The following is a 25,562-nucleotide window of genomic DNA, read 5'->3' as shown; positions in this document are numbered from 1 at the left end:
ACTGCCCAGTTACATTTCACTGAATGTCAGGTCCCAGCTCAGCATAGTGTAACTGGGCAGGACCCTCTCCTGCTCGATTAATCCCTTTTGAATGTTGAGCCCCTAGATTGTAGATCCTCTGGGAACTGAGAAATAACTTTCCTTACATTACCAATGAAAAGGTATAAGCTAAATCCAAATATTAAAAAAAAAATACAGTGGTGGAAATAAGTATTTGATCCCTTGCTGATTTTGTAAGTTTGCCCACTGACAAAGACATGAGCAGCCCATAATTGAAGGGTAGGTTATTGGTAACAGTGAGAGATAGCACATCACAAATTAAATCCGGAAAATCACATTGTGGAAAGTATATGAATTTATTTGCGTTCTGCAGAGGGAAATAAGTATTTGATCCCCCACCAACCAGTAAGAGATCTGGCCCCTACAGACCAGGTAGATGCTCCAAATCAACTCGTTACCTGCATGACAGACAGCTGTCGGCAATGGTCACCTGTATGAAAGACACCTGTCCACAGACTCAGTGAATCAGTCAGACTCTAACCTCTACAAAATGGCCAAGAGCAAGGAGCTGTCTAAGGATGTCAGGGACAAGATCATACACCTGCACAAGGCTGGAATGGGCTACAAAACCATCAGTAAGACGCTGGGCGAGAAGGAGACAACTGTTGGTGCCATAGTAAGAAAATGGAAGAAGTACAAAATGACTGTCAATCGACAAAGATCTGGGGCTCCATGCAAAATCTCACCTCGTGGGGTATCCTTGATCATGAGGAAGGTTAGAAATCAGCCTACAACTACAAGGGGGGAACTTGTCAATGATCTCAAGGCAGCTGGGACCACTGTCACCACGAAAACCATTGGTAACACATTACGACATAACGGATTGCAATCCTGCAGTGCCCGCAAGGTCCCCCTGCTCCGGAAGGCACATGTGACGGCCCGTCTGAAGTTTGCCAGTGAACACCTGGATGATGCCGAGAGTGATTGGGAGAAGGTGCTGTGGTCAGATGAGACAAAAATTGAGCTCTTTGGCATGAACTCAACTCGCCGTGTTTGGAGGAAGAGAAATGCTGCCTATGACCCAAAGAACACCGTCCCCACTGTCAAGCATGGAGGTGGAAATGTTATGTTTTGGGGGTGTTTCTCTGCTAAGGGCACAGGACTACTTCACCGCATCAATGGGAGAATGGATGGGGCCATGTACCGTACAATTCTGAGTGACAACCTCCTTCCCTCCGCCAGGGCCTTAAAAATGGGTCGTGGCTGGGTCTTCCAGCACGACAATGACCCAAAACATACAGCCAAGGCAACAAAGGAGTGGCTCAGGAAGAAGCACATTAGGGTCATGGAGTGGCCTAGCCAGTCACCAGACCTTAATCCCATTGAAAACTTATGGAGGGAGCTGAAGCTGCGAGTTGCCAAGCGACAGCCCAGAACTCTTAATGATTTAGAGATGATCTGCAAAGAGGAGTGGACCAAAATTCCTCCTGACATGTGTGCAAACCTCATCATCAACTACAGAAGACGTCTGACCGCTGTGCTTGCCAACAAGGGTTTTGCCACCAAGTATTAGGTCTTGTTTGCCAGAGGGATTAAATACTTATTTCCCTCTGCAGAATGCAAATAAATTCATATACTTTCCACAATGTGATTTTCCGGATTTAATTTGTGATGTGCTATCTCTCACTGTTACCAATAACCTACCCTTCAATTATGGGCTGCTCATGTCTTTGTCAGTGGGCAAACTTACAAAATCAGCAAGGGATCAAATACTTATTTCCACCACTGTAACTGGCAGGTCAAAAGGGCAGTAGAGGATATATCAGCGCTTCAAGCCAATTCTGAAGTTTCAGTCATCTAACAAATATTTTGTTACTGCAAGACTTTTTATAATGGTGTGTAGATTCTTAAATGATTTTTGAGTATTATGGAAAGCACTAACCTTATTAGTTCCAACAAGTACAACTATTATAACGAAGCTTCTTATTCTCATATTAGAAAACCCTAGGAGAGAAGATTCAGAGTGCAGTGGGGGGACAGAGTGAGCCAAGTCCACGGGATGTGCTTTCACCGGAGAGCGGCAAACTGGTAAAGGAACTGGAGGTGCAGATCAAAGAGCTGAAAGGATGGCTGAGAGAAACAGAACTCTTCATCTTCAACTCCTGCCTGCGGCGTGAGAAAGGAGAGATGGTCGCAGAGAAGCAGCTGCAGTATTTTAAGGTAGGAAGCATCCTTTGCTGTTATTATCATTACTGCTACTACAGAACACTACAAGCTCTGTGCAGAGCTTTACAGACTTGTAAATGAGATAGTACCTTCTCAGTAGAGCTTATAGTCTAGTTGACAGAGAAAGATTGAGGACAAATGGGAATTAAGGTGCAAACATAGGTTCTGAAGAGTAGTCAGGGTGTTAGGCAAGCATTTTCCTTTCTCTTTTTGTTCCCTTCTTTCACCCAATATGGCTGGCTCACAGTAGAAACTCCAATGGAATTTGTGTTAGAATCTGTGATAAGAACTTTTATTAGAGGGAAAATAGAGCAAAGCAATTACATTTATAGAAGGAAGTGACTCAGTAAACTTGTCTCTTTGGGGCAAGCCTTTTTCTTAAAAAACACTGAAACATGATTAGAATATTAGAAGATTATTCTTCACTGAACTTCAAAATGGCATACACACACATACACACATTTGATTTGCTATGATATTTGAAGTGAGAGAAAACTCCAATTGCATCCTGGTTGTTTATTTTTAATTATTTTATTTTACCAATAATTTCTAGACTGTATCCTTCAAGAACAAATGCAAAAGATACAAAAAGGGAGTCAGAATTGACATACAAGAAAAAAATAAAAGAAAGCTGCAGTGCTATGAATAGTAAGAAATCTAAACCTTCTCCCAGGTATCCAGCCACATATATACACAATGCAACTTAAATAGAGGATTTTTTAGAAAACCATTCAATAATATTTTATTCCTTTCACCAATTGACCTCAGTGATGTTCATTGCCAACAACAACTGTTTCATATGGCAATGCTAACAAGATCCATCATCTTCACAGGTCAGCTGTAGCATATTTTAGCTTTCATTTTATAACTTAATTATTTAACTTATCTTTTTTAATTCCATTTATCATTGGACCCAGGGGTTATGTTGTCCGACATATGTTTTGCTCAAACCTGAGCTGCCTCAAGGACAATCCCCCTGAGAACTTTTTTTAGCGCCAGCTCTGCTCTAACTCTTATCAACAAAGTGATGAATAGTGATATAGCCACACCCTACCTTTGCCTCAGGCCCCTTCCACAACTGGAGTTCCCTTTGACTGGCTGGTGGGGATGCCCAATTCCCTGCCGGCCAATGAGATCCCCCTGCTGGAACTTCCCCTGTGCTGTCTCAATAGGGAAGAAGCTGATGGCCTCCTTTTCTGCACTGACATCAGTACTACTTGCGTATACTCAGTTCACGCCAATGTCAGCAGCAAGAAGGGAGAATGCCAACTTCGTTTCTGATAAGGCAGCACTGACACAGTTCCGGCAGCGGATCACACCAACTGCCAGCAAAGGTAAGAAATGTGATGGGAGAGGGGAGTGAGAAACATAAGAGCATAAGAATAGCTATACAGGGACAGACCGTAGGACCATCAAGCCCAGTATCCTGTTTCCAACAGTGGCCAATGCAGGACACAAGTAGTTGGCAAGATACCAAAAGAGCACAATACATTTTATGCTGCTTATCCCAGAAATAAGCAGTGGATTTTCCCAATTCCATCTTAATAATGGCTTATGGACTTTTCCTTTAGGAAGATATCCAAACCTTTTTAAAACCCTGCTAAGCTAACTGCTTTTACCATATTCTCTGGCAACAAATTCCAAAGTTTAATTACACATTGCGTGAAGAAATAAATTTCAACAATTTGTTTTAAATTTACTACCTTGTAGCTTCATTGTATGCCCCCTAGTTCTAGTATTTTAGGAAAGAGTAAATAAGCAATTCACATCTGCCCATTCCACTCCACTTGATAGAACTCTATCATAGCCATCTTTTCTCCAAGCTGAAGAGCACTAGCCACTTCAGCCTTTCCTCATAGGAAAGTCATCCCATCCTCTTTATCATTTTTGTCGCCCTTCTCTGTACCTTTTCTAATTCCACTATATCTTTTTTGAGATACGGTGACCAGAATTGCACATAGTATTCAATGTGTGGTCGCACCATGGAGCAATGCAAAGGCATTATAACTTCCTCATTTTTGTTTTCCATTCCTTTCCTACTAATACCTAACATTCTATTTGCTTTCTTAGCCGCTGCCGCACACAGAGCAGAGGGTTTCAATGTATCATCAACGATGACACCTAGATCCTTTCCCTGGTCGGTCACTCCTAATGTGGAACCTTGCATCATGTAGCTATTGTTCGAGTTCCGCTTTCCCACATGCATCACTTAGCATTTGCTCACATTAAACGTCAACTGCCATTTGGATGCCGAGTCTCCCAGTCTCTTAAGGTCCTCTGGCAATTTTTCACAGTGCTCTTGCAATTTAACAAATTTGAATAAATTTGTGTCATCAGCAAATTAATTACCTCTCTAGTTATTCCCATATCTAGATCATTTATAAATATGTTAAAAAGCAGCGGTCCCAGCACAGACCCCTGTGGAACCCCACTATGAACCCATCTCCATTGAGAATACTGACCATTTAACCCTACTCTCTGTTTTCTATCTTTTAACCAGTTTTTAATCCACAATAAAACACTACCTCCTTTCTCATGACTTTCCAATTTCCTCTGGAATCTTTCAAGAGGTACTTTGTCAAATGCCTTTTGATAATCCAAATACACAATATCAACTGGCTCACCTTTATCCACATATTTGTTCACCCCTTCAGATGAAATTCATTGCCCCCCAGTCCACCCCTGGGCCCCCTAAAAATCCAATGCTGGCTACACCTCTCGCTATCACAAGGTGCAAGAGAATGAAATAATCTCACAAATGACAGATGAGAGAACTTATTATTAAAAATAGAGGCTAGTGAACTGGTTCTCTACACAGATCTCAAGACCCACCCAGCAGATGGGTTTATAGCTTATCCACAATGGATATGTGTAAGAGACATTTGCATGCACTTCGTCCCCTGTATGTAAAACTAACTCATGCGTATTCAGTACAGATATCCTAAAAATCCAACAACCTGGATGTACCCCAAGCACTTATTTGAGAACCTCTGGGCTTAAACTACCCCTCTGCAACTCCCTCACCACCCTGCAAACTGCCCCTACTCCCAAAACTAATCCCACAACTGCCCCATCATCTCACAAGCTACCTCAAACCCAAAAACTACCCTACTTGCAACTACCCCACCCCCCACCATTTGCCCCACCCCAAACTGATCCCTCATAACTTTACCTACATGCTCTAAATTGCCCCGCCCCTAAATCTTGCTGCCCTCAAGGGCTCTCCACCCCGCTACCCTCTGCAGAGATATAACGTATACCCAGCGCATATACAACACAGAATAGATAGATAGATAGATAGATAGATAGATAGATAGATAGATAGATAGATAGATAGATATACACACATACAAACATATACAGACCCTACAGATTCACACATACAAGGAATATAAATAATTCTCTATCCCTTTATTTTGTTTTCTGTGGAAAACTACAGTATGACACCGATTATCCGGAGTATCCTCTGCAGGGGGTGGTCTGAATAATCATAAACCTGGATAATTGGACATAAACATTTTAAAAGGAAGTCACAATCAGAGCACTGAACAATCATTTTATGTTCAACGATAGTTGGTAGAAAAAGGGAAATATGCTGTAATAAAGTACAGTACAGTATTTAAAAGTAAAGTACATACAGGTATATACACTACTATACACTAAAAAAGGAAGTAATTCTTAATTGCTTCAAGTCTGATTTTCGTTTCTCTGCTGCAAGATCATGTAGTCTTTTCAGAAAAGGAGCTGCATCGCATTGCTTTCTTCCTGCTTTTCCAGCCAAGCCATTGCTATATTTAAACATTCAAATGTTTCTGCATGTGTCGGTCCCGCATCAGCATTAACCTGGTGATCATCATCAGTTTCTGATTCTTCATATTCCTTGTCCTGTACTAATTCCACAATTTCATCACCTGTTATGATCTGATATCCTGGATCATTTGCATCAATGCATATTCATTTGCTGACATTCTCAACATCACAGTCAGAGCAACCAGAAACCTAAAGATCTTTTTATGCCAGATATTATTGATGCTCCTACACCATATTCTTCTGTAAAAGATTTTCCCTGACACTCCCTTTCTTAATTTCTCCACGATATCAATTTTGTCTTTCAGTAACATAACATGACTTCTTCGCTTTGTTGCCATTTTTAAGCTTAAATAGCAAGGAGTTTTCCTCTGCTGTGTCCCTGCAAGCTTAAAGAGCAAGGATGTTTTTCTCTGCCACATCCAAGCAAGCTTAAAGAGCAAGAAGTTTTTCTTTGCCACGTCCAAGAAAGGTTTCCCTCTGCCACATCCCCGCTCCGATTAACATTATTTCCTGCAGAAGACTGCGCAGATCGCGAGGATTGGTTGGTAAGGTACTGTGAGTCAGATAATTGGAAATCTAGATGATCAGCGTTTGGATAATCGGCTTCGTACTGTACTAAGAAAACTACTTTTATACAGTTTTCTTATTGGTTGCTGTGTGTGTTGCCAAGTAGCATCTGTTGCTGTTGGTAGGGCCAGATTAAGCTATTGGCAATCTATCCATATACTTTATATCCAGATGTTTAGGGGGTCCCTGTGAGATGTGCTCAGGACTCAGGAGGTTAGGATTGCCAACGATCTGGCTTCTTTCTGAAAGTAGTAGAATTTTACATTCATGTCCAGAAGGTAGAATGATAGATAATATGTCTGGACATTTTTTCACAGTTTAAAACCTTTATCTACAGTTTTCTGGTTCTCTCTCTCCCCCCACCCCCATGTGAGTGAATCTATAACTAGCAGCAGAGACTGTAGGTAGGAGCCAGCCAATAGCATTGCAGTAGTACAGAGGACTGGAAAGCAGCTCTAGTCACAGGGAGGGAGGAGGTGATCTAGAGATTTGCATATAGTGGATATTCATTAGGGATATCCTGAAAACCCAGCTGGCTGGTGGTCCCCCAGGACAAGTTTGAGAACTACTGATATAGAGGAAGTTTCTATGCTATAGAAATGAATTTTTCATATGAATGTGGTGGTGGTAGTGGGAGGAGGGGCAGGAATTGAAGAAAAATTAACCCCTTCCAAAAAATGCCACAGTACATTTCTATGGGAGAAGCAATTCCAACAGCTGCAGTATACCTTAACTTATCCACTGTAACAGTAATTAATGCCTTCCCGTCTCCTTTCCTGATGATAGATACACAGAAAGCACACACACATGTAAGCATGCATGTTCACGCAGACACACACATACACATAAACATGCAAATCCACCTCTACATACACACAAGCATTTGCATTCAAATGGGTTAGAAAGAATTACACGAGCCATGCTCTGCATGATTTCCGTACTTGTTTGTTTTTTTTAATAAAATTTTCAAATAAATTTGAAATCTCAGCATAAACAATGTAACTCCTTTCATTGATTTACCTTTCTGCAGGTAATGTAGGATTGTTTGGGAATAAATTAAAGAATTCAAATCTAAACTGGATAGTGTTTTTCATCTATTCAACAAAACACAGACTCCACAAAATGTGGAGTCTGTGAATAATTTAATCAAACAATAGAATGCTTTAGTTGAAGATGTAGTAAATGATTTTTTTTATTAGTTTCAATGAAAATATACACAAGCAAAAAAAAATTAGAAAAATGAGTAAGTATTAGATATTTCATATCTCATATACAAATAAAATAAAAAATAAAGGAAAAGATTCCAATAGACCCCAAACACCTAGGTGACAAGAATCAATTAAGTGCATCTACGTTATCTATTGTCATTAACAATGTGAGACAGAGAGGATATAAGCTGGTTAAGCAACTTGTTTGTATCAAGGAAAAATCCCAATTGTTTTGGACAAAGAATATATAGTTAGCCCCAGATATTTTACCAAACCTTTACAAAGATATCTTAAGATAAAAGATGCCCCCCAAATTACGTTTCTCCTGATGCATGGAAAGAAATAACTTGTATCATTCTTGTGTAACCTTTGACAAGTCTGGATAAGTACAGATTCTATGCCCCAAAATAGAAGGATGGAGGTTCCAAAAGTAAAGTAAACAAGGGAATTCAGCCACCCCCCCCCCCCCCCCCCCCCCCCCAGAAAAAAACATGATGGCAGAGGGAAAGGTCATATAAATATAGAAAACCATTAAAATTCACTTAGCACATGGAAAGCAATGCGCACACATGCTCATAGTCTAAGTAAAAAGGTTCAAGATTTGCGAGCGCTGATGTTTCAAGAAAGCTTGTTGCTATTCTAGAGACATGGTTCAATGATTCTCATGAATGGGATGTGACCATACCAGGCTGTAATCTTTTTAGGAAGGATAGGGAGAGCCGAAGAGGTAGATGAGTGGCGCTGTTTGTGAAAAATAATATCAGAGTGACTGAAATGCAGGAAACCTGGGGAAAGGAAGAAGCTATATGGATCATCCAAAAAAGAGAAGATGGAACCTGTATCTACACAGGTATTATCTACAGACCTCCGGCACAAATGGAGAAGCTGGATAAGGATCTGATAAAAGATATCCATAAGCTTGGTATGAAAGGGGAGGCACTGTTGCTGGGAGATTTCAACTTGCCTGATGTGGACTGAAACATCCCGTCGGCAGAATTGGAAGGAAGCAGAGAGACTGTGGATGCCTGTCAAAGTGCCTTGCTCAGACAGTTGGTGATGGGACCCACAAGGGATGGGTTGACACTGGATCTAGTGCTCACAAATGAAGGAAGTGTTTCCTATCTCTGGGTGGGTGCCCACCTAGGCAACAGTGACCATCACACAATATGGTTTGATTTAAGAGTGAAAGCGGAACAAAACTCGAAGTACTGGATTTCAGATGTACTGATTTTGATAAAATGGGGGAATACCTGAAGAGCTGATGGCATGGGTAGATATAGGTGAAGTGGAAGTGCAGTGGTCCAAGCTGAAAGGTGCTATAAATATGGCAACTGATATTTATACAAAGAAAGTAAACAAAAACAAGATAAATAGGAAGCCTATATGCAGTGGTGTGCTGGTAAATGTTTAACAACAGGCTCTCTCTTCCCCCCCCCCCCCAAAAAAAAGTGATATATATGTACATAACTTTATTGTACATTTTTTTTGGTACAAAGGTACAGTGTAGCAACCAATTTACAAATAATATTAACATATACAATATCCTTTACTGTAAATTCCATGTGGCCATGCAACCCTAAGAACCCTTGCCCTCCTGTACTCCCCTCCCTTCCAATAAGACCACTCAACTATTTCCACTCAATAAAATAACACAACAGATGTACAGATCAGTCGGACCAAAAGGAGTACAAAACAACTAAAGTCATAAACAACACAGTTTATACCAAATTGTTTAACCACCCTTAGGTTTTGCCTTTGGGTTTAACAAGAAATACCTTGTGTATGTAAGGTCTAGATAAATGAATTTAAACAATCTATGTTTTAAGGCATATGCCTTAATTATTTAATACTTGGTAGCAATAATAAGAGTGATGGAATATTCACATAGCAGGCAGCCAACAGATTTAATTTCCACGGAAAATAATTCACTTTGTTTGAACATAAATGTAATTCAGCTTCAACTGTTCTATTGCTGCTTTCCCTTAGCCATCATTATTCCCAGGACTCATCTATATACAAACACACATCCGGGAAACAAAGATTAACCCCCCCCCCCCCCGCACAAAAAACCATGCCTTTTACAACCAAACAGACTTGAAGAAGAAATAAATATATACCACAGAACTGGAAAACGTTGGCACATTTAGACTGACTCTGGACTTCTACATGAAGGTAGCTTTGCCCTCATTATTCAATCTCTCTCTCTCTCTTAAATAGTAGTAATAAACAATATTAAGTGCTTTTCTATAAAAATACACCACTGCATTCCAACAAAACAAAAGAAGCAAGTTCCCATAAACCATCTTTTTCTCTTGATCTAGGCACAGGGAAAAAAATTTAAATGTTGTCAGGTTTCAAACTAATTCATATTTAATGTGGGATATAAATGTCATAAATAAGTAACTAAATAGATAGATAGATAGATAGATAGATAGATAGATAGATAGATAGATAGATAGATAGATAGATAGATAGATAGAAACTCTGAATGTTGAGCACCTGATTCTTATAACATGATACCTGTTTTAATGGCCCTTTACCAGGAGAAAAAAGTCTCTTCACAAATATAACACATGCTATGGTGTCCCTATAACCAGCTCCTCTAAATGACACACTGATTATGATTTATAGCAAATTACTACTCTATAAAAAGTTATTCCATTACTATACTTCCTTTGACCTCTATGTACATCTGTATGCTGCAAAAGCTGGCATCTTTGAAAATATGTGAGATTAAATTAAAATGCTACCAACAATAATGAACAACAATGTGGATGCAGCAGCTCGTAGGTTTGCTTGCTTTTGTTTTGATTTCACAGCGAAGACAGCTGCGTGGGAAGGGAAAACAGACTAACCTAATTAACTTCAACATTTTTTTTTTACTTCATGCTCTCTCCTGTTCCCAAGCACAGCATCATCTCCCTCCTGCTCCTTTACGAGTTCATACCTCGCTCAGCTTCCATTCCCTCACCGGCCATCCTTCAAACCTTACTCTTCCAGCAGCTCTAGCGGTAACACGCTGCCTGGCCGACCCGGAGCCTTGTCTCTGCTGTGTCCTGCCCTGCTGATGCAACTTCTTGCTTGTGTGTGGGTGGGATCTGGCAGAGAAAAGACTCCGGGTTGGCCAGGCAGTGTGTTACCACTAGCACTGCTGGAACAGTAATGTTTGACAGACGGCAGTGAGGAGGGATGATGAATCTGAGGGAGGATATGATGAGGTAGGAAGCTGAGGTATGCTGGGCTAACCGGATCGTGCGAGCCAGTGCAAGCCGCCTCCAGCACACCACTGCCTATATGGTTCTTCACACAAATAGCTGAAAAAATAAGGGCAAAAGAGGCCAGAGGTTTAAACTCAAAGAAATGGAGGGGGAAACAGCTAACAAAAGTGCAGGTGGAAGAAAAAATGGCTACAGTTGTAAAGAGAGGTGACAAGACATTTTTCAGATATATTGGGGAAAGGAGAAAAGATAGGAATGGAACCTTAAGACTGAAAGATGCTGGGAATGCCTATGTGGAAAGTAATGAGCGAACATGCTAAACAAATACTTCTCTTTGATGTTCATTGAAGAAAATCCTGGAGAAGGACCATGGTCTGCTGCTGAGGGTATATCTGGGAATGGAGTGGATATTGCGCCGTTCACGGAAGGAAGCATTTATAAACAGCTTGAAAACCTGAAAGTGGAACAAGTTATGTGGACACATGGAATACATCCCAGGATACTGAAGGAGCTCAGAGAAGTCTTGACGGGAGAGGTTCTGCAGGATTGGAGATGAGCTGATGTGGTCCCTCTTCACAAAACCGGGGACAGGGAAGAAGTGGGAAACTACAGGCCGGTAAGCCTCACATTGGTAGTAGGAAAAATAATGGAGTCGCTGCTGAAGGAAAATGTGGAGGGGCATAATCGAACGGAAACGCCTATCTCCATGGGCGTTTATCTCCGAGAACGAGTCCGTGAAGGGGCGGGTCGAACCGTATTTTCGGAAAAAATGGACGTTTTTGAGCTAGGCGTTTGTTTTTTTTAGCTATAATGGAAACTAAAAACGCCCAGCTCAAAAACGTCCTAATCCGAGCCATTTGGTCATAGGAGGGGCCACGATTCATAGTACACTGGCCCCCCTGATATGCCAGGACACCAACTGGGCACCCTAGGTCAGTGTGGTGGACTTCAGAAAAAGCTCCCACATGCATAGCTCCCTTACCACGGGTGCTGAGCTTCCAACCCCCCTCCCCCAAAACCCACTACCCACAAATGTACAACACTACCATAGTTCTTAGGGGTGAAGGGGGCACCTACATGTGGGTACAGTGGGTTTTGGAGGCCTCCCATTTACCAGCACAAGTGTTGCAGGTGGGGGGGGGGGATGGGCCTGGGTCCACCTGCCTGAAGTGCACTGCGGTACCCACTAAAAGTGCTCCAGGGACCTGCATACACGCAGGCCTCTAGGACTTGTTGCTGCTGTATAACATTGGCACACCAGTTGACACCTGAAGACTAATCTCTCCGAAAACGTCCTTATTTGGAATAACCGCGTTTACTTACAGTTAACTGCAGATCAGAGGTTGTGCCCCACTGGCAACGAGTCTCCCTGGTACTGAGATGAGCAGTAGGTCAGAGCTGGCAGAATGGTGTACAATGCCCTCTTTTAGCCACATTCAAGGGAGGAACTAAGTTCTGTAACGTGGCTAACACAGGAAAGGGAACTAAAACTGGCTTACAAAAATGGCCACTACCGCATGGACTACAACAGGAAACACAACAGGGCACACTCTGACCCAGTAGGCAGGGGGGAAAGCACCATGGGAGAAGAGCCTACCAACTACCAACATCGTGAAACTGTAACACAAGCTAATGAAATCACAGAGACCAATACCCTACACCCACCACAATGCAATGCTGATGTGACTCTGTACTGCACCCGAGAGCCACATCTGACCCAGGGAAAGGCTGTGACGGGATCGAACACATTCTGCTGTCATGGAGGTGGGTATGGCATTTGAGGCTGGCATACAGGCTGGAAAAAAAGTTTTTAAAGTGGGGTTGTTTTGGAGGGAGGGGGTTAGTGACCAATGGGGGAGTCCGGGGAGGTCATCCCCGATTCCCTCCAGTGGTCATCTGGGCAGCTGGAGCACTTTTTTGGGACTTGTTTGTGAAAAAAAAGGGTCCAAAAAAAGTGACCCAAAATCGCGGTAAAAACGCCTTTTTTTCGATTATCAGCTAAAGACACCCATCTCTCCTCGGCTGATAACCACGCCCCAGTTTCGCCTCCACCATGCCTCCGACACGCCCCCGTCAACTTTATTCGTTTCCGCGACGGAGTGCAGTTGGAAACGCCCAAAATCGTCTTTCGATTATACCGATTTGGGCGCCTTTGCAAGACAAACGTCTATCTCCAGATTTAGGTCGCACTATAGGCGTTTTTCTCTTTCAAAAATAAGCAGGATAGTTACCATTCTAGAAACCAGTGAATTACAAGATCTGAAGCAGCATGGCTTTACCAAAGGAAAAGCCTACCAATTGAATCTGTTTGACCTCTTTAACTGGGTGATCAAAGAACTGGATAAAGGACATGTGTTAGATGTAATCTACTTGGATTTCAGCAAAGCCTTTGATATGGTCCTTCACAGAAGATTCATGAATAAGCAAAGAGAGCTGAACTTAGGACCCAAAGTGGTGAACTTTATTGGAAACTAGTTGACTGACAGGTGACAGAGGTTAGTGGTAAATGGAATCTGCTCAGAGGAAAGGAAGGTGAGCAGTGGACTGCCTCAGGGGTTGATGCTGCGGCTCATTCTGTTTAGTATTTATATGTGAGAGACATTGCTGAAGGGCTAGAAGTAGGAGTGGAAAGTGCTAACAAACTTTTAATCGCAATCCATAATGCAATTAAAATTTTTAGTCGCTTGATTAATCATGCTTTACCACTGCACATTCACTTCAGCTTTCTGTAAATGCCGTACTAAAGCAACCAACTTGGAAATTAGTCTAGCAAAATGCAGAAAACTGATTGGGCATTTCAAACTTAGTCCAGCTCACAACACAGAGTTAAATAAATGCAGGAATTGAAAGGTCTGCCAGAGGAAAATGCACCGTGTGTGTGTGCCGGAAAGAGAGAGGGACTCAGAAGTTGCACCGCATGAGACAGAGAGAGAGAGTAGCAGCACCAAAATGCACCATGTGTGCGCCAGAATGGGAGACAGACTCAGAAGCCGTGCCTTGTGGGAGAGAGTCTAGGGAGCAGTGTTGGAGGAGTTGCCAGGAACGGCTCTAAGAAGGGTCAGGAGGGTTCTTCCAGTGAGTCAGGGAAGTCACTCGGGGCTTGAAAACGCAAGATTTCCCCTAGTTTCTGCACCATTATGTTGAGAAACTGAAAATCCAGCGGTAGAGGTAAACAAAGGGGAAGAGAGGTGGATCCATGTTAAAACAAAGGGCCAACATTAAAAATCTCCATCTGTGTTAACAATTTGATGCATTAATGGCATTATTAACGTGTTAAATGCCCACCCCTAGTTAGAAGGAAAGGTTTGCTTTTTTGCGGATTACATGAAGATAGCTAATAGAGTGGATACCCTGGAGGGAGTAGAAACCATGAGAAGCGATCTCCATAAACTTGAAGAATGGTCCAGGATCTGGCAGTTAAAATTTAATGCAAAGAAGTGAAGTATGATGCTCTTGGGGTGCAGAAATATAAAGGAGATGCACTACATAGGAGGGGAGAGATTGATAAGCTTGGCTGAGGAGAGGGACCTTGGGGTGATGATGGCTGAGGATCTCAAGGTGACAAAACAATGCGACAAGGCGATGGCCACAGCCAGAAGGATGCTAGGCTGCATAGAGAGGGGTGTAACCAGCAGAAGAAAGGAGGTGTTGATGCCCTCGTACAAGTCATTGGTGAGGCTCCACTTGGAGTATTGTGTTCAGTTTTGGAGGCCGTATCTTGCTAAGGATGTAAAAAGAAATGAAGTAGTTCAAAGAAAAGTGACAAAAATTATATGGGGTTTATGTAGCAAGATGTACAAGGAGAGACTTGCTGACCTGAACATGTATACCCTGGAGGACAAGAGAAACAGGGGTGATATGACTCATTCAAATAGTTGAAAGGTATTGATCTACAAACAAACCACCTTTACAAACAGAGATGGGAAGGTGGTCGAACTAGATGATCTGAATTGAAGTTGAAGGGGGGCTGACTCAGGAATATTATCAGGAAGTATTTTTTCATCAAGAGGGTGGTAGATACCTAGAATGCCCTCCCACGGGAAGTGGTAGACATGAAAATGGTAATAGAATTCAAAAATAAGTTGGATAAACACAAAGGAATCCAGCTTTAAAGGAATGTATCCAAAGAAGCTTAGCGATGATTAGGTGGCAACACCAGTAATAGAGAACCAAAGCCAGTGCTGGGCAGACTTCTACGGTTTGTGCCTTGATCATGGCTGAAACAGATTTGGATGTGCTGGAGTAGGGCTTTTCAGGGGCTTCAATGACAACTTCAGAAGTTTTAGAACAAGGACAGTACTGGACAGACTTTTATGGTCTATGCCCTGAAAATGGCAAGGACATATGAAGTATAAGATCATACCTTATATAATGAATTTATTTTGTTGGGCAGACTGGATGGACCATAAAGGTCTTTATCTGCCATCATCTACTACGTTACTATGTAAAGACACAGCAACTAACATGGCCAACGAAATAGCTCTCCAACATACCATGTGATCTGAAGATTCCAATAATGCTGTTAAATAAGTCACTGGGAGAGCTGAAGCCTCAAAATTCTCATCATTATTCTGCTCAAGTTGATGTCCAGCAGTTGGCAATAGCTGGAAATGAATTAGATGATGTTTTTCATTTCCTAGCTGTTGTGGCCATCAGGCTGCTGTATTTCTCATCCCACTGCTAGTGCTTCTCTCTTGAACTATTTGTCATCACAACTAATTCCCTAGTCCTGGAACAGCTTAAGCTCCACTCCCCAGTGACCTTTATGTTTTCATTTCTTCAATATTTTTTGTATTTTTGTATGACTTATGTACTTCCCCCTAATTTTTAAAAGTTGCTAGAAAATGTGTATGCAAATTTGGGTGCGCACCCAATTTGTGTGTTCAATTTAATTGAATAATGACTTAAATTAGCACCAATAATTGTCTTTTTAACAAGCAATTATTGGCACTAATTAGATTTACTTGGCATTCATGTGTGTAAATTTAGGCATGGGATCTGCACCTAAAATGTACACATGATCTGAAAAAAGGGGTGTGAAAATGGAAGAGACATGGGCATAATAGGGTGTTCCTAAAATTCACGTACGGTGTTATAGAATAATGGAGATACACGCCTACATTTGCATCACGTTTCAATTGGTGCAAATGGCCATGCCTAAAGTTAGACATGATTTCCAGGCGTAAGCGCTATTCTATAAACTGCGCCTAACATTGTGTGGCTTAAAGAATAGTGTTTTTTTTCAGTGCCAATTTTTTTGGCACTATATGTAGAATCCTGTTATTCCTGAAATTACACTGGCTGACAATTGAAGCACGATTAGTACCCTCATATACACAATTTGGTTTAGAATGGCACCAGGTTAAATGGTGGATTTAATTGTTCTGTCTAGAAGGAATACAGAACCAATAACAAGAGACTAACTACTTCTCCACCTCCCCAGTTGCAAAAACATCTATAATTAAGCTCACACAGCAACTAAGTTACTTGGAATCCAAATGGTGGAATCAAATTCCCAAGGAAATAAGAGGTATAAATAATTACTTACTATTTTGCAAAAACCTGAAAACGTGTCTTTAAGAAATTAAGACTGATTTGTAAAATTGGAGAATTGTATATTTATGACTGATTCTTGTGAATTGTAACTTTATTCAGTATATTGTTAATATAATTTGAGTTCTGTTAAATGTAAGTCACATTGAACTGAAATTAATTTTTGGATAATGTGGGATATAAGAACAAATCAATCAATCTAGCCCTTCATGTGTGTATACATTGTATCCCACCTAGAATTGTAGATGGTGCCAGCTATACATTTTTAAATAAATAAATTAAAAAGGCATACCCTACCAACCCAACAAATGCCTGATCTCTGCAACACAACAACACTAGAATTCAGACTGCACAAAACACAACTCTCCCGCTGCTCAAGGACCTCATGTGGCTGTCTCACATGAACTTTATCTCATCTGACCATCACTCTGTATTTGTAAACACAGGAGTCTGCAACTGCACCTCCGACATGATGTAAGCCACATTGAGCCTGCAAATAGGTGGGAAAATGTGGGATACAAATGCAACAAATAAATAAATAAATAAATAAAATAAACAGACATCTCTTAAACAAGCTTTGAAAAGAAACACCCTGAATCCTAGGAAAATTTAAAATCCTCAGATTCAAACATCTTGAGACAATCTTTGGTGCTTTAATTTTCTACTACAAATACATTTGCCTGTAATCAAGGTAGTATTAACAGCTTTAACTTCTTCTATCTCTCTCTCTATAGTTCTTATCTTCCCCTTCTAAGCTGGTCTCTACCCTCTGCACTTTTCCTTTTATTTCTCCCCTGTACTGTGTAAAAAATAAAAATAGCAGAAGTACATTCCAAAAACTGACGTCTCAATTACTAAATTGGGAAATAATTTTTTCTACCTTTTTATTTATAGCCATCCTACTTTTCTAATTTTTTTTTATTTTCTCAGCCTCTGGTTTCTGCTTTCTTAAGTTTTCTCTTAATCCTTTCTAGAGTTTCCTTTGTACTTGTTATTTCTTTTGTCCCCTGTCCTACATCCATCTCTGACATTGATCTTTTCCTCTCAGCTTTCTTTCATTTATTTTTCTACCTCTGTATCCTCTCAGCTTTCACATCTTCTTATCATTCAGTCCTCAATCACCTATTTTACATCTACCTACAGTTTCCATCTTTCTCTCACACCAGCCCTTCCATTCTCTATCTTTCTTTCCTCCAGCTTCACATTCCCCAGTCTTTCAGTAACTCTCCCTCTCTTTCCCCCAGCCCTCTATCTAACATCTCCTGTATGTCTCCCTATTCTTCCCCCCATATCCATTATCTCCCATGTCTCCTTATTCCGCCCTCTCCTGTGTCAAGGATCTTCTCTTTGTCTTCCTATTTTCTCCTCCCCATGTCCAGCATCTCCCCTCTATATCCCTAGTTCCCCCTCCTTGTTGAACATCTTCTGATTCCCCACTCCCCATATCCAGCATTTTCTATCTCTCCCTATCCACCTCCCCCTGTCATATAAGGCTTATTTATTTATTTATTTATTGGGCTGTCACTGACGTGATTTCTGCAATGCTGTAAACACTCATGCCCACCTATGCCTTCACCACAGACACTCAAAGACATGGCTCAAGGAAGAATATACATGTTTGGCAATCACTGTTGAGGACTAAATCTATCTGAAAGGCAGGGGAATATCACTGCTATCCAGTTAAGTACTGGCACCACCTCTACTCTTTCCCTAATCTGGCCACTTTTTATCCAGATAATATCCAGCTGGTTAGCAATAGCTTTTGAAAGTATCCAAATAGGAGAGTTGTGTTAGCCACCCAATAGTCAATTTATAACTTCCTTTGAATTTTGGAAGGAAGAACTCTTGAGGGAGGTTAGGAGCCATTAAACATTCCATGCTTCTGTTGTTCCTTTCCTGGCAGTTTTGTGAGAACTCTTCTTTCTAAATCCCAGTAGAACAAAAACCACATAATAATTTGGATATGCTTGCTCCTAAAAAGAAAGAAAAAAAACACACAAAAAACAAATTTACAGAGGAACCTGATACAAATAGATGATTTGTCAAATTGTATATTTGTTTCTTGCAATCCATGTAGAAAACAAAAAGTAAAACATTTCAAACAGTACAGGACACCAAGTAGACACTAAATTCTGCAATCTTTAAGATGATCATTTTAGAAGCCCTATTCGCATTTTGGACATACAGAAACCAGCATTTAGCAGTCCACAAAAGCAGAACACACGCCTTCTGTTCTTAAAGGTTTTTATTTCCACCTCTTCAGTCAAACAATGCCTGATGTGGTCACATTTCACTTTCCTAGAGGCTACGTCAGGGGCTAGAACTATTAGGCTCCCAGAGAATATTTGCACCTAATCAGGGCTGTGCCAAGGGTCTGTGGTGCCCCCCTGCAGAAGATCAGTTGGTGCCCCCAGCGCCCCCCGCAAACGAACAGTTGGTGCGCGCGCGCCCTCTCCCCCCCCCCCCCCCCCGTGAAAATGATTGCTGCCCTCCCATCCACGCTCCTCTCTCCCCTGCCCGCCCGCTCCCATGTCCCAACTGCCCGCCCTCTTCTTCCCCCCCAAGATCCCTTTTAAATTTACCTCCGTCCAGCAGCGAAGGCGCAGCGTCAGTGAAGGAGGCGGCGCTCCCGACGTCTCTACTAGTCTTCCCTTCGCTCAATGTCCCGCCTTCTTCTGACGTCATTTCCTTAACGGCAGAAGAAGGCAGAACACTGAGCGAAGGGAAGACTAGTAGAGACGTCGGGAGCGCCGCCTCCTTCACTGATGCTGCGCCGTCGCTGCCAGACGGAGGTAAATTTAAAAGGGATCTTGGTGGGGGGGAGAAGAGGGCGGGCAGTTGGGACAGGGGAGCAGGAGGGCGAGGTAAGCATGGTGCGGCGGGGTGCCCCGCAGAAAACGGCGCCCTCCTGCCGTGCTTACCTCGCTTACTGTGTTGGCACGGCCCTGCACCTAATAGTTCAAAATAAAAAAGCAGGAACTAGCAGCTCAGCAGCTAGCAGCAGAATTCTCACTTGCAGACTAACTCCTTCTCATTCAGTGCTTTTTTTTATTTTGGACTAACAATTAACTATTGAGTGCAAGTGCCCTCTTGGACCCTAATAGTTGTAGCCCCTGATGCAACCTCTAGGAAGGCGAAACGTGGCCATGTCAGGCATTGCTTGACTTTGAAGTGATGGAAATAATGTACTGCATATACATCCGAACCTTAATTTTAGAAAGCTGAGATATACTATCCAAAATGTGAATACATGCATATGGCAAAGGGGTGTGGTCTGGGCATGTTTTGGGCTGGACTAGAATGGGTCAAAATGATACACCTGTGTTCCCCATTTCAGAAGGCAAATGCACATTTATGTCCACTGACATGAATATTGGGATATGCACCTTCTCCTGGAGATGTCTAAGTTTTAGAAAGTTGCTTGTTTTGTTCATTGCTTCACTGGAGGGCTTAGGGTGGTCTCCCTCTTAACTCCTCGGTGTTTGTTTGACCCTTCATCCCCTAACATCAGAACTGACAAAGGATATAAGGTACTCTCACAGCTTTGGAAAAAATAAGAGTGTAGTCTGCTCAAATGGCTGGCATACATGTGTATGACACCTGTGCTTAAGAAATTACATTGGTTACCTGTTTTACAAAGAATTCAATTTAAGGTGTTGACAGTTATACATCAGATACTGTTCACGGCTTCACCATTTTACTTGAAGCAAACTTTGACTGTTTACCATCCAATGCGTGCAATGTCAGTGGCGTAGCCAAGGGTGGGCCCAGGCCCACCCACTTTGGGCTCAGGCCCACCCAGTAGCAGCACACCTATGATGCAGCTGGCAGGGATCCACAAGCCCCGCCAGCCAAAAACTCCCAACTACTCTCCCTACTGCATACCTTGTAAATAGCATATCTTCGCCTGCAGTAACCAGCGACTGATACATACTGCTTGCACTGTCCCCACAGCCTTCCCTCTGATGTATTCCTGCCTATGCGGAAACAGGAAATTGCATCAGAGGGAAGGCTGTGGGGCTAACATAAGCAGTGTGTATTAGTTGCTGCTCACTGCCAGTGAAAATCTGCTATTTAAAAGGTATGTGGGGGGAGGGAGGATGTTTGAGAGACCATATGGCATGCAGGTGAGAGGGGGACAGACCAAATCGCTTGTGGGACAAGATGGTGTTCTGCCCACCCATCTTGGGCCCAGGCCCACCCAAAATTGGGTGTCTGGCTATGCCTCTGGCGTGCATTAAGGTCTGACACCGCAATGTGTATTGATGCAATTGCATTATGCAGATACTTGAGCCTCTGCCTTCACTTCTGCTTGAACACTATTATGGAATTCATTGTCTGGTCAGCTCCGCCAGTGTGTTAGCGGGACACATTTTAGGAATTTATTGAAAACTCAATTATTTGTGTCCACATTTTTATAATTACACAAAGAGAGAACTTTTTATAAGCAGTCTGTATATGTTTATGTTATATGGAAAATGAGTATGTTTGTTTGTACAGCACCTAGTTATAGGTGGTATAGAACATTTTAAAATAAATAAATATGCTCTAAAATACCAACAGAAGCAAACACTGGGCCTTCAGGATTGAGAAAAAATGGAGTCCTTTAATATCACAGATACCCGACACGGGCCGTGTTTCGGCGTACAGTCGCCTGCATCAGGGGTCAATAAACTCCTATCGGTCAATTTGCAAACTGCAGCGCAAGAGGTAAGTGAAACAATCGGGGTAAAACTCCCGTTGTTTTAACAGCTCGTCTCTGTTCAGAAAAACTTTTGGCGGTTGTTAGTATTGGAGGCTTTTTTCTGAACAGAGACGAGCTGTTAAAACAACGCTGCAGTTTGCAAATTGACCGATAGGAGTTTATTGACCCCTGATGCAGGCGACTGTACGCCGAAACACGGCCCGTGTCGGGTATCTGTGATATTAAAGGACTCCATTTTTTCTCAATCCTGAAGGCCCAGTGTTTGCTTCTTTTTTTGTTTACCTTGTTGTACTTGTATACTGTTTTCCCTCTCTTTTGTGACTAAAATACCAACAAACACGTATATGTTCCAGCACATACATATCTATTCTTCCATAAATTAGTGTAATGGTGCAAAGCCACCACTCCTAGCTATTTCTCCAAAACTAGAATGGTGGTTTGAAAGACCAGCCACATATAACGAGAGCTTCTTTAAGGGCGGCTGAATTTTCCAACAACAAATTTAAGACATCCTTATTAACATTCATAAGATCTAAATATAAGGATTTAGTTAGCCAAGATGTGCATGCATTTAATTTTCATATTGTTTGCTTAGCCTTCCTGATAATGAGATCATCCATCTCTGAATCCAGGGGCTCAAATAATAACCAGGAAGAACTTATAGGTAGCATATGACCTAACGTCAAAAGGTAACATTCTTTTGTTTTCCTTCAGAAAAGAACACCTATTCTTTCCGTATATAAAGAGGGGGTAGGGAAGGATTGGATGTAAAAAAAACATTGATGTGGAAGTTTCTTCAGAAAAGAGATTTCCTACATTAATGACTAAGTTGCATTTACATCCAATGCTATTTCTTTTCCTTTTGTTAAAAGTTACCATTACCTCAGTAAATGCAGATGAGTTTGGGCTTCAGACAACAGCATTTTAACAATAATGGACACATTTTAGCAGATTATTGCCAAAAGTGCATTCTTTATTCCGAGGAGATTTAGGAAAAGAAACCAGCACTTTAGTAATGATACAGCAATCTGTAAGCTATTATGGCTTCCTGTGGAATAAGTTAATCTTCATATTGTTTTATATGTCTGGAATTTTAATAGTGTTTTTAATTTAGAATAGGAACTATATTAGATATTACTAATTGCATGTAAGCGTAAACCATCATGCCAGACCACTGAACTGTATGCTTTAAAACAAACATATTTAAAAGTACTTAACCCAGCATAAGGAATGACAGAAAGAAATTAAAGAATGTCATATGGGGATAATAACAGCTTTCATAGACAAAAAGGGAAAAAAAAACCTCCTTGGAACAGTTTGATGTCTGAAATTATTATTCTTCTTGTAAAGTAATGTAGCACTGAAAGAGCTAAAAAGACATCATCATCATCATTCCAACTTAAATAGAATGATCGATTAGATTCTGAGGAATTTGATTGGCTAGAAGACAGTCACCCTAGAAATGCTCCTTTTACATTGTTTGAGAAGCTCAGATCAACTCATATGTTTCTTAATAATATTCATAATAAGAAAGCAATTTCTACAACTTTAGAGCAAAGCTTCTAGTGATACAACTCAGGTTGTGAAAATGAGATGGCATGAGGTTTTCCTACATGAGCCAGATCTATGACTTATGCATCATATCCGATCACTTTTCTGGCTAAGGTACCAATTTACTAGGCTGCAATAATACAGTCAGGCATAGGAAAACCAGATGGGCCCAGCATTGTCAGTAGCACAAAAAAATAAAGCCTGGTCAAACATGACCTATATTAATGAGCTGCATCATATACAAATGAAAACAAAGCAGCAAATGAATGCCAAAACAGAGTAATACAAATCACGATAAACTTTGCAATGTGCATTAATCCATAGAAACATATGAGCAGAAGAATTTACCATATTGGAACAGACCAAAGATCCATTGAGCCTAGTTTCTGTCTCTAATGGTGGCCGATCAAGGTCACAAATACCTGGTAGCAGGGCCACTGAAAGACAAAGCTGGGCCCTGGGCAAATAATGTTAAGGGACCTCCCAGTGTAGCTGCCTCCCCTGCTGCTGCTACTGCACCCCCCCCCCCCCCCCTTTACGGACCACTGCTTTCCTGGAATCTTTGAATAGCAGGCAGCAGTGATTGAGAGACAGTGCTCTGCCAGCCACCTGTCCTTCTTCCTGCCGCGTTCTGCTTCCTATGAAGTAACTTCCTGTTTCTGCATAGACAGGAAGAAGAGCCCGTGGCCGACAGAGAAGTATCTTTCGATCACTGCTGTCTGCCATTCAGTGACTCCAGACAAGTAGAAGACTGGGGGGGGGGGGGGGGTTGGAAGAGAGGGATAGACCCTGGATTTCACCTGGGCTGCTGGCAACGGGCCCCTCTCGGCAGCTCTGCCTGGTAGGATCCCAGAGGTTGTAGTTAATATTCCCTGAGAGCATCAGCAACCCAACGTGCTCACCGATGTGTTTCAGCATCCACCCACCCAGAACTTGTGGAAAGCCAGAAGTCCAACTGAAATTTGCCCAAGCTTCACCTCCCTCTCCTCTGCAGAACTACATAGTCGCCAAAGAAGCCCCATTCTACCAAGCCCTCCCACAGAGGGTAGGCCTTTGACTTGTAATGCTACCATAAGCTCCAAAATGTCATCTTACCCTATTTTATTATGACCTCTCCATGGTTTCCCCCATCCCATTACCTGCACTTAGGCCCTCTACCTTACCCCAGGAAACCACAGGAAGTTGAATGCTGTAGTAAGGGCACCATGCAGATACTAAACAAATATTTCTCTGTTTCACTAACATGTTAAGATCAAAAGAATATCAGCTAAAAGTTAATAATCTTCTGAATTAAATTTTCATAAAGATACAGCCTCATTAGCTGGGAAGAGGCAAAGGGTCTCTTTCAGTGAAATATGTTAAGGAGTTAATACAAGAATTATTGCATGCAAAAAGTTAACACATGCCTTTGCTAACAGTTTGATACTTAGAGGACAGTTCTATAAAGTATGCACTAACAGCTAGGCACGAATTACAAATGTACTTCATTAGAATAATGACATCTATGGGCATAAGTGTCAATTTCCACCTATGCACTATTCTATAAATATACACGTATCTTTCATGGAGTGTATTTTACAGGTGGTCGTACATAGGCAGAGTCTGGACAGAGCATGGGTAGAAACATAGAAAAAAGAAGGCAGATAAAAACCATGTGGCCTATCCAGTCTGCCCATCCATGCCATCTACTATCCCTTTCTCATCCTTAGAGATTCTATGAACTTGTCCCCAGCTTTCTTGAATGCAGATACAATCTTAGTCTCCACCTCCCCCACCGGAAGGCTGTTCCACATATTAACCGCTCTTTCTAAGAAGAAGTATTTCTTTAGGTTACTCCTGGGTCTGTCTCCTTTCACCTTCATCCTATACCCCCTCAGACCAGAGCTTCCTTTCAGTTGAAAGAGACTCGCCTTCTGTGCATGTATGCATCCCCGATTCCTTCCGGTGGTCATCTGGTCAGTTCAAGGAACTTTTTGTACTTTGTTCATAAGAAAAACACGACCAGGTAAAGTCGTCCACGTGTTCGTCAGGGATGTCCTTGTTTTTTCCATTATGGGTCGAGGACGTCCTAGTGTTAGGCACGCCCAAGTCCCACCTTCGCTACGCCTCCGATATGCCCCCTTGAACTTTGGCTGTCCCTGCGATGGAAAGCAGTTGGGGACATCCACAATCGGCTTTTGATTATTCCAATTTGGACGACCCTGTAAGAAGGACGCCCATCTTCCGATTTATGTTGAAAGATGGGCGTCCTTCTCTTTCGAAAATGAGCCCAATATTGAGATATTTAAGTCTGTCCACGTATGCTTTATGATGAAGACCACTGATGTAGAATTCATTAAGTTATACACATCTCAGGCATTTAGGCACATACACGCCATTCTATGGCTGGCATTAAATGCTTATGTCTAACTTACAGGTGATTTTTGCTGTTAAACCTATTCTATAAAGGAAATTAAATGTCTGTGTTCCTTTACAAAAGTGCCTGGTTATAGAATTGCCCCTTAGTACGTGCTAATTTCTGATTAGCATAAAATGGGCCAGGGAATGGAAGGAGAATGGGCATGGATTGCACCTTGCAGTTAACACATAGTAGCTTGTTATGCTTTAACTGTTAAAACAGCAGATAATGCAGAGAGGTTAAAGTCATCGCAGTGGGTGGCACTGAGTGCACTGGTGTCACCTGCAATGCAGTTAACACTAAGTAAGCATGTTGGCCAAAATTCT

General features: G+C 41.8%; 1 protein-coding gene across 1 annotated transcript in view; it reads left to right on the top strand.

Annotated features, from left to right (window-relative positions):
- AKAP6 (A-kinase anchoring protein 6) overlaps nt 1–25,562 on the top strand; it is a 698,126-nt gene that overhangs the window by 565,435 nt on the left and 107,129 nt on the right. Inside the window, exon 10 of the mRNA XM_030214549.1 lies at nt 1,999–2,220. Within this exon, the coding sequence (XP_030070409.1) occupies nt 1,999–2,220 (222 nt within the window). The remainder of the gene's footprint in view (nt 1–1,998; nt 2,221–25,562) is intronic.

Source organism: Microcaecilia unicolor, chromosome 9, assembly GCF_901765095.1.
Source record: "Microcaecilia unicolor chromosome 9, aMicUni1.1, whole genome shotgun sequence".
Taxonomy (NCBI): Eukaryota; Metazoa; Chordata; class Amphibia; order Gymnophiona; family Siphonopidae; genus Microcaecilia; species Microcaecilia unicolor.
Note: the sequence above shows the minus strand (reverse complement) of the source record. Positions and strands in the feature narration are given on the sequence as shown.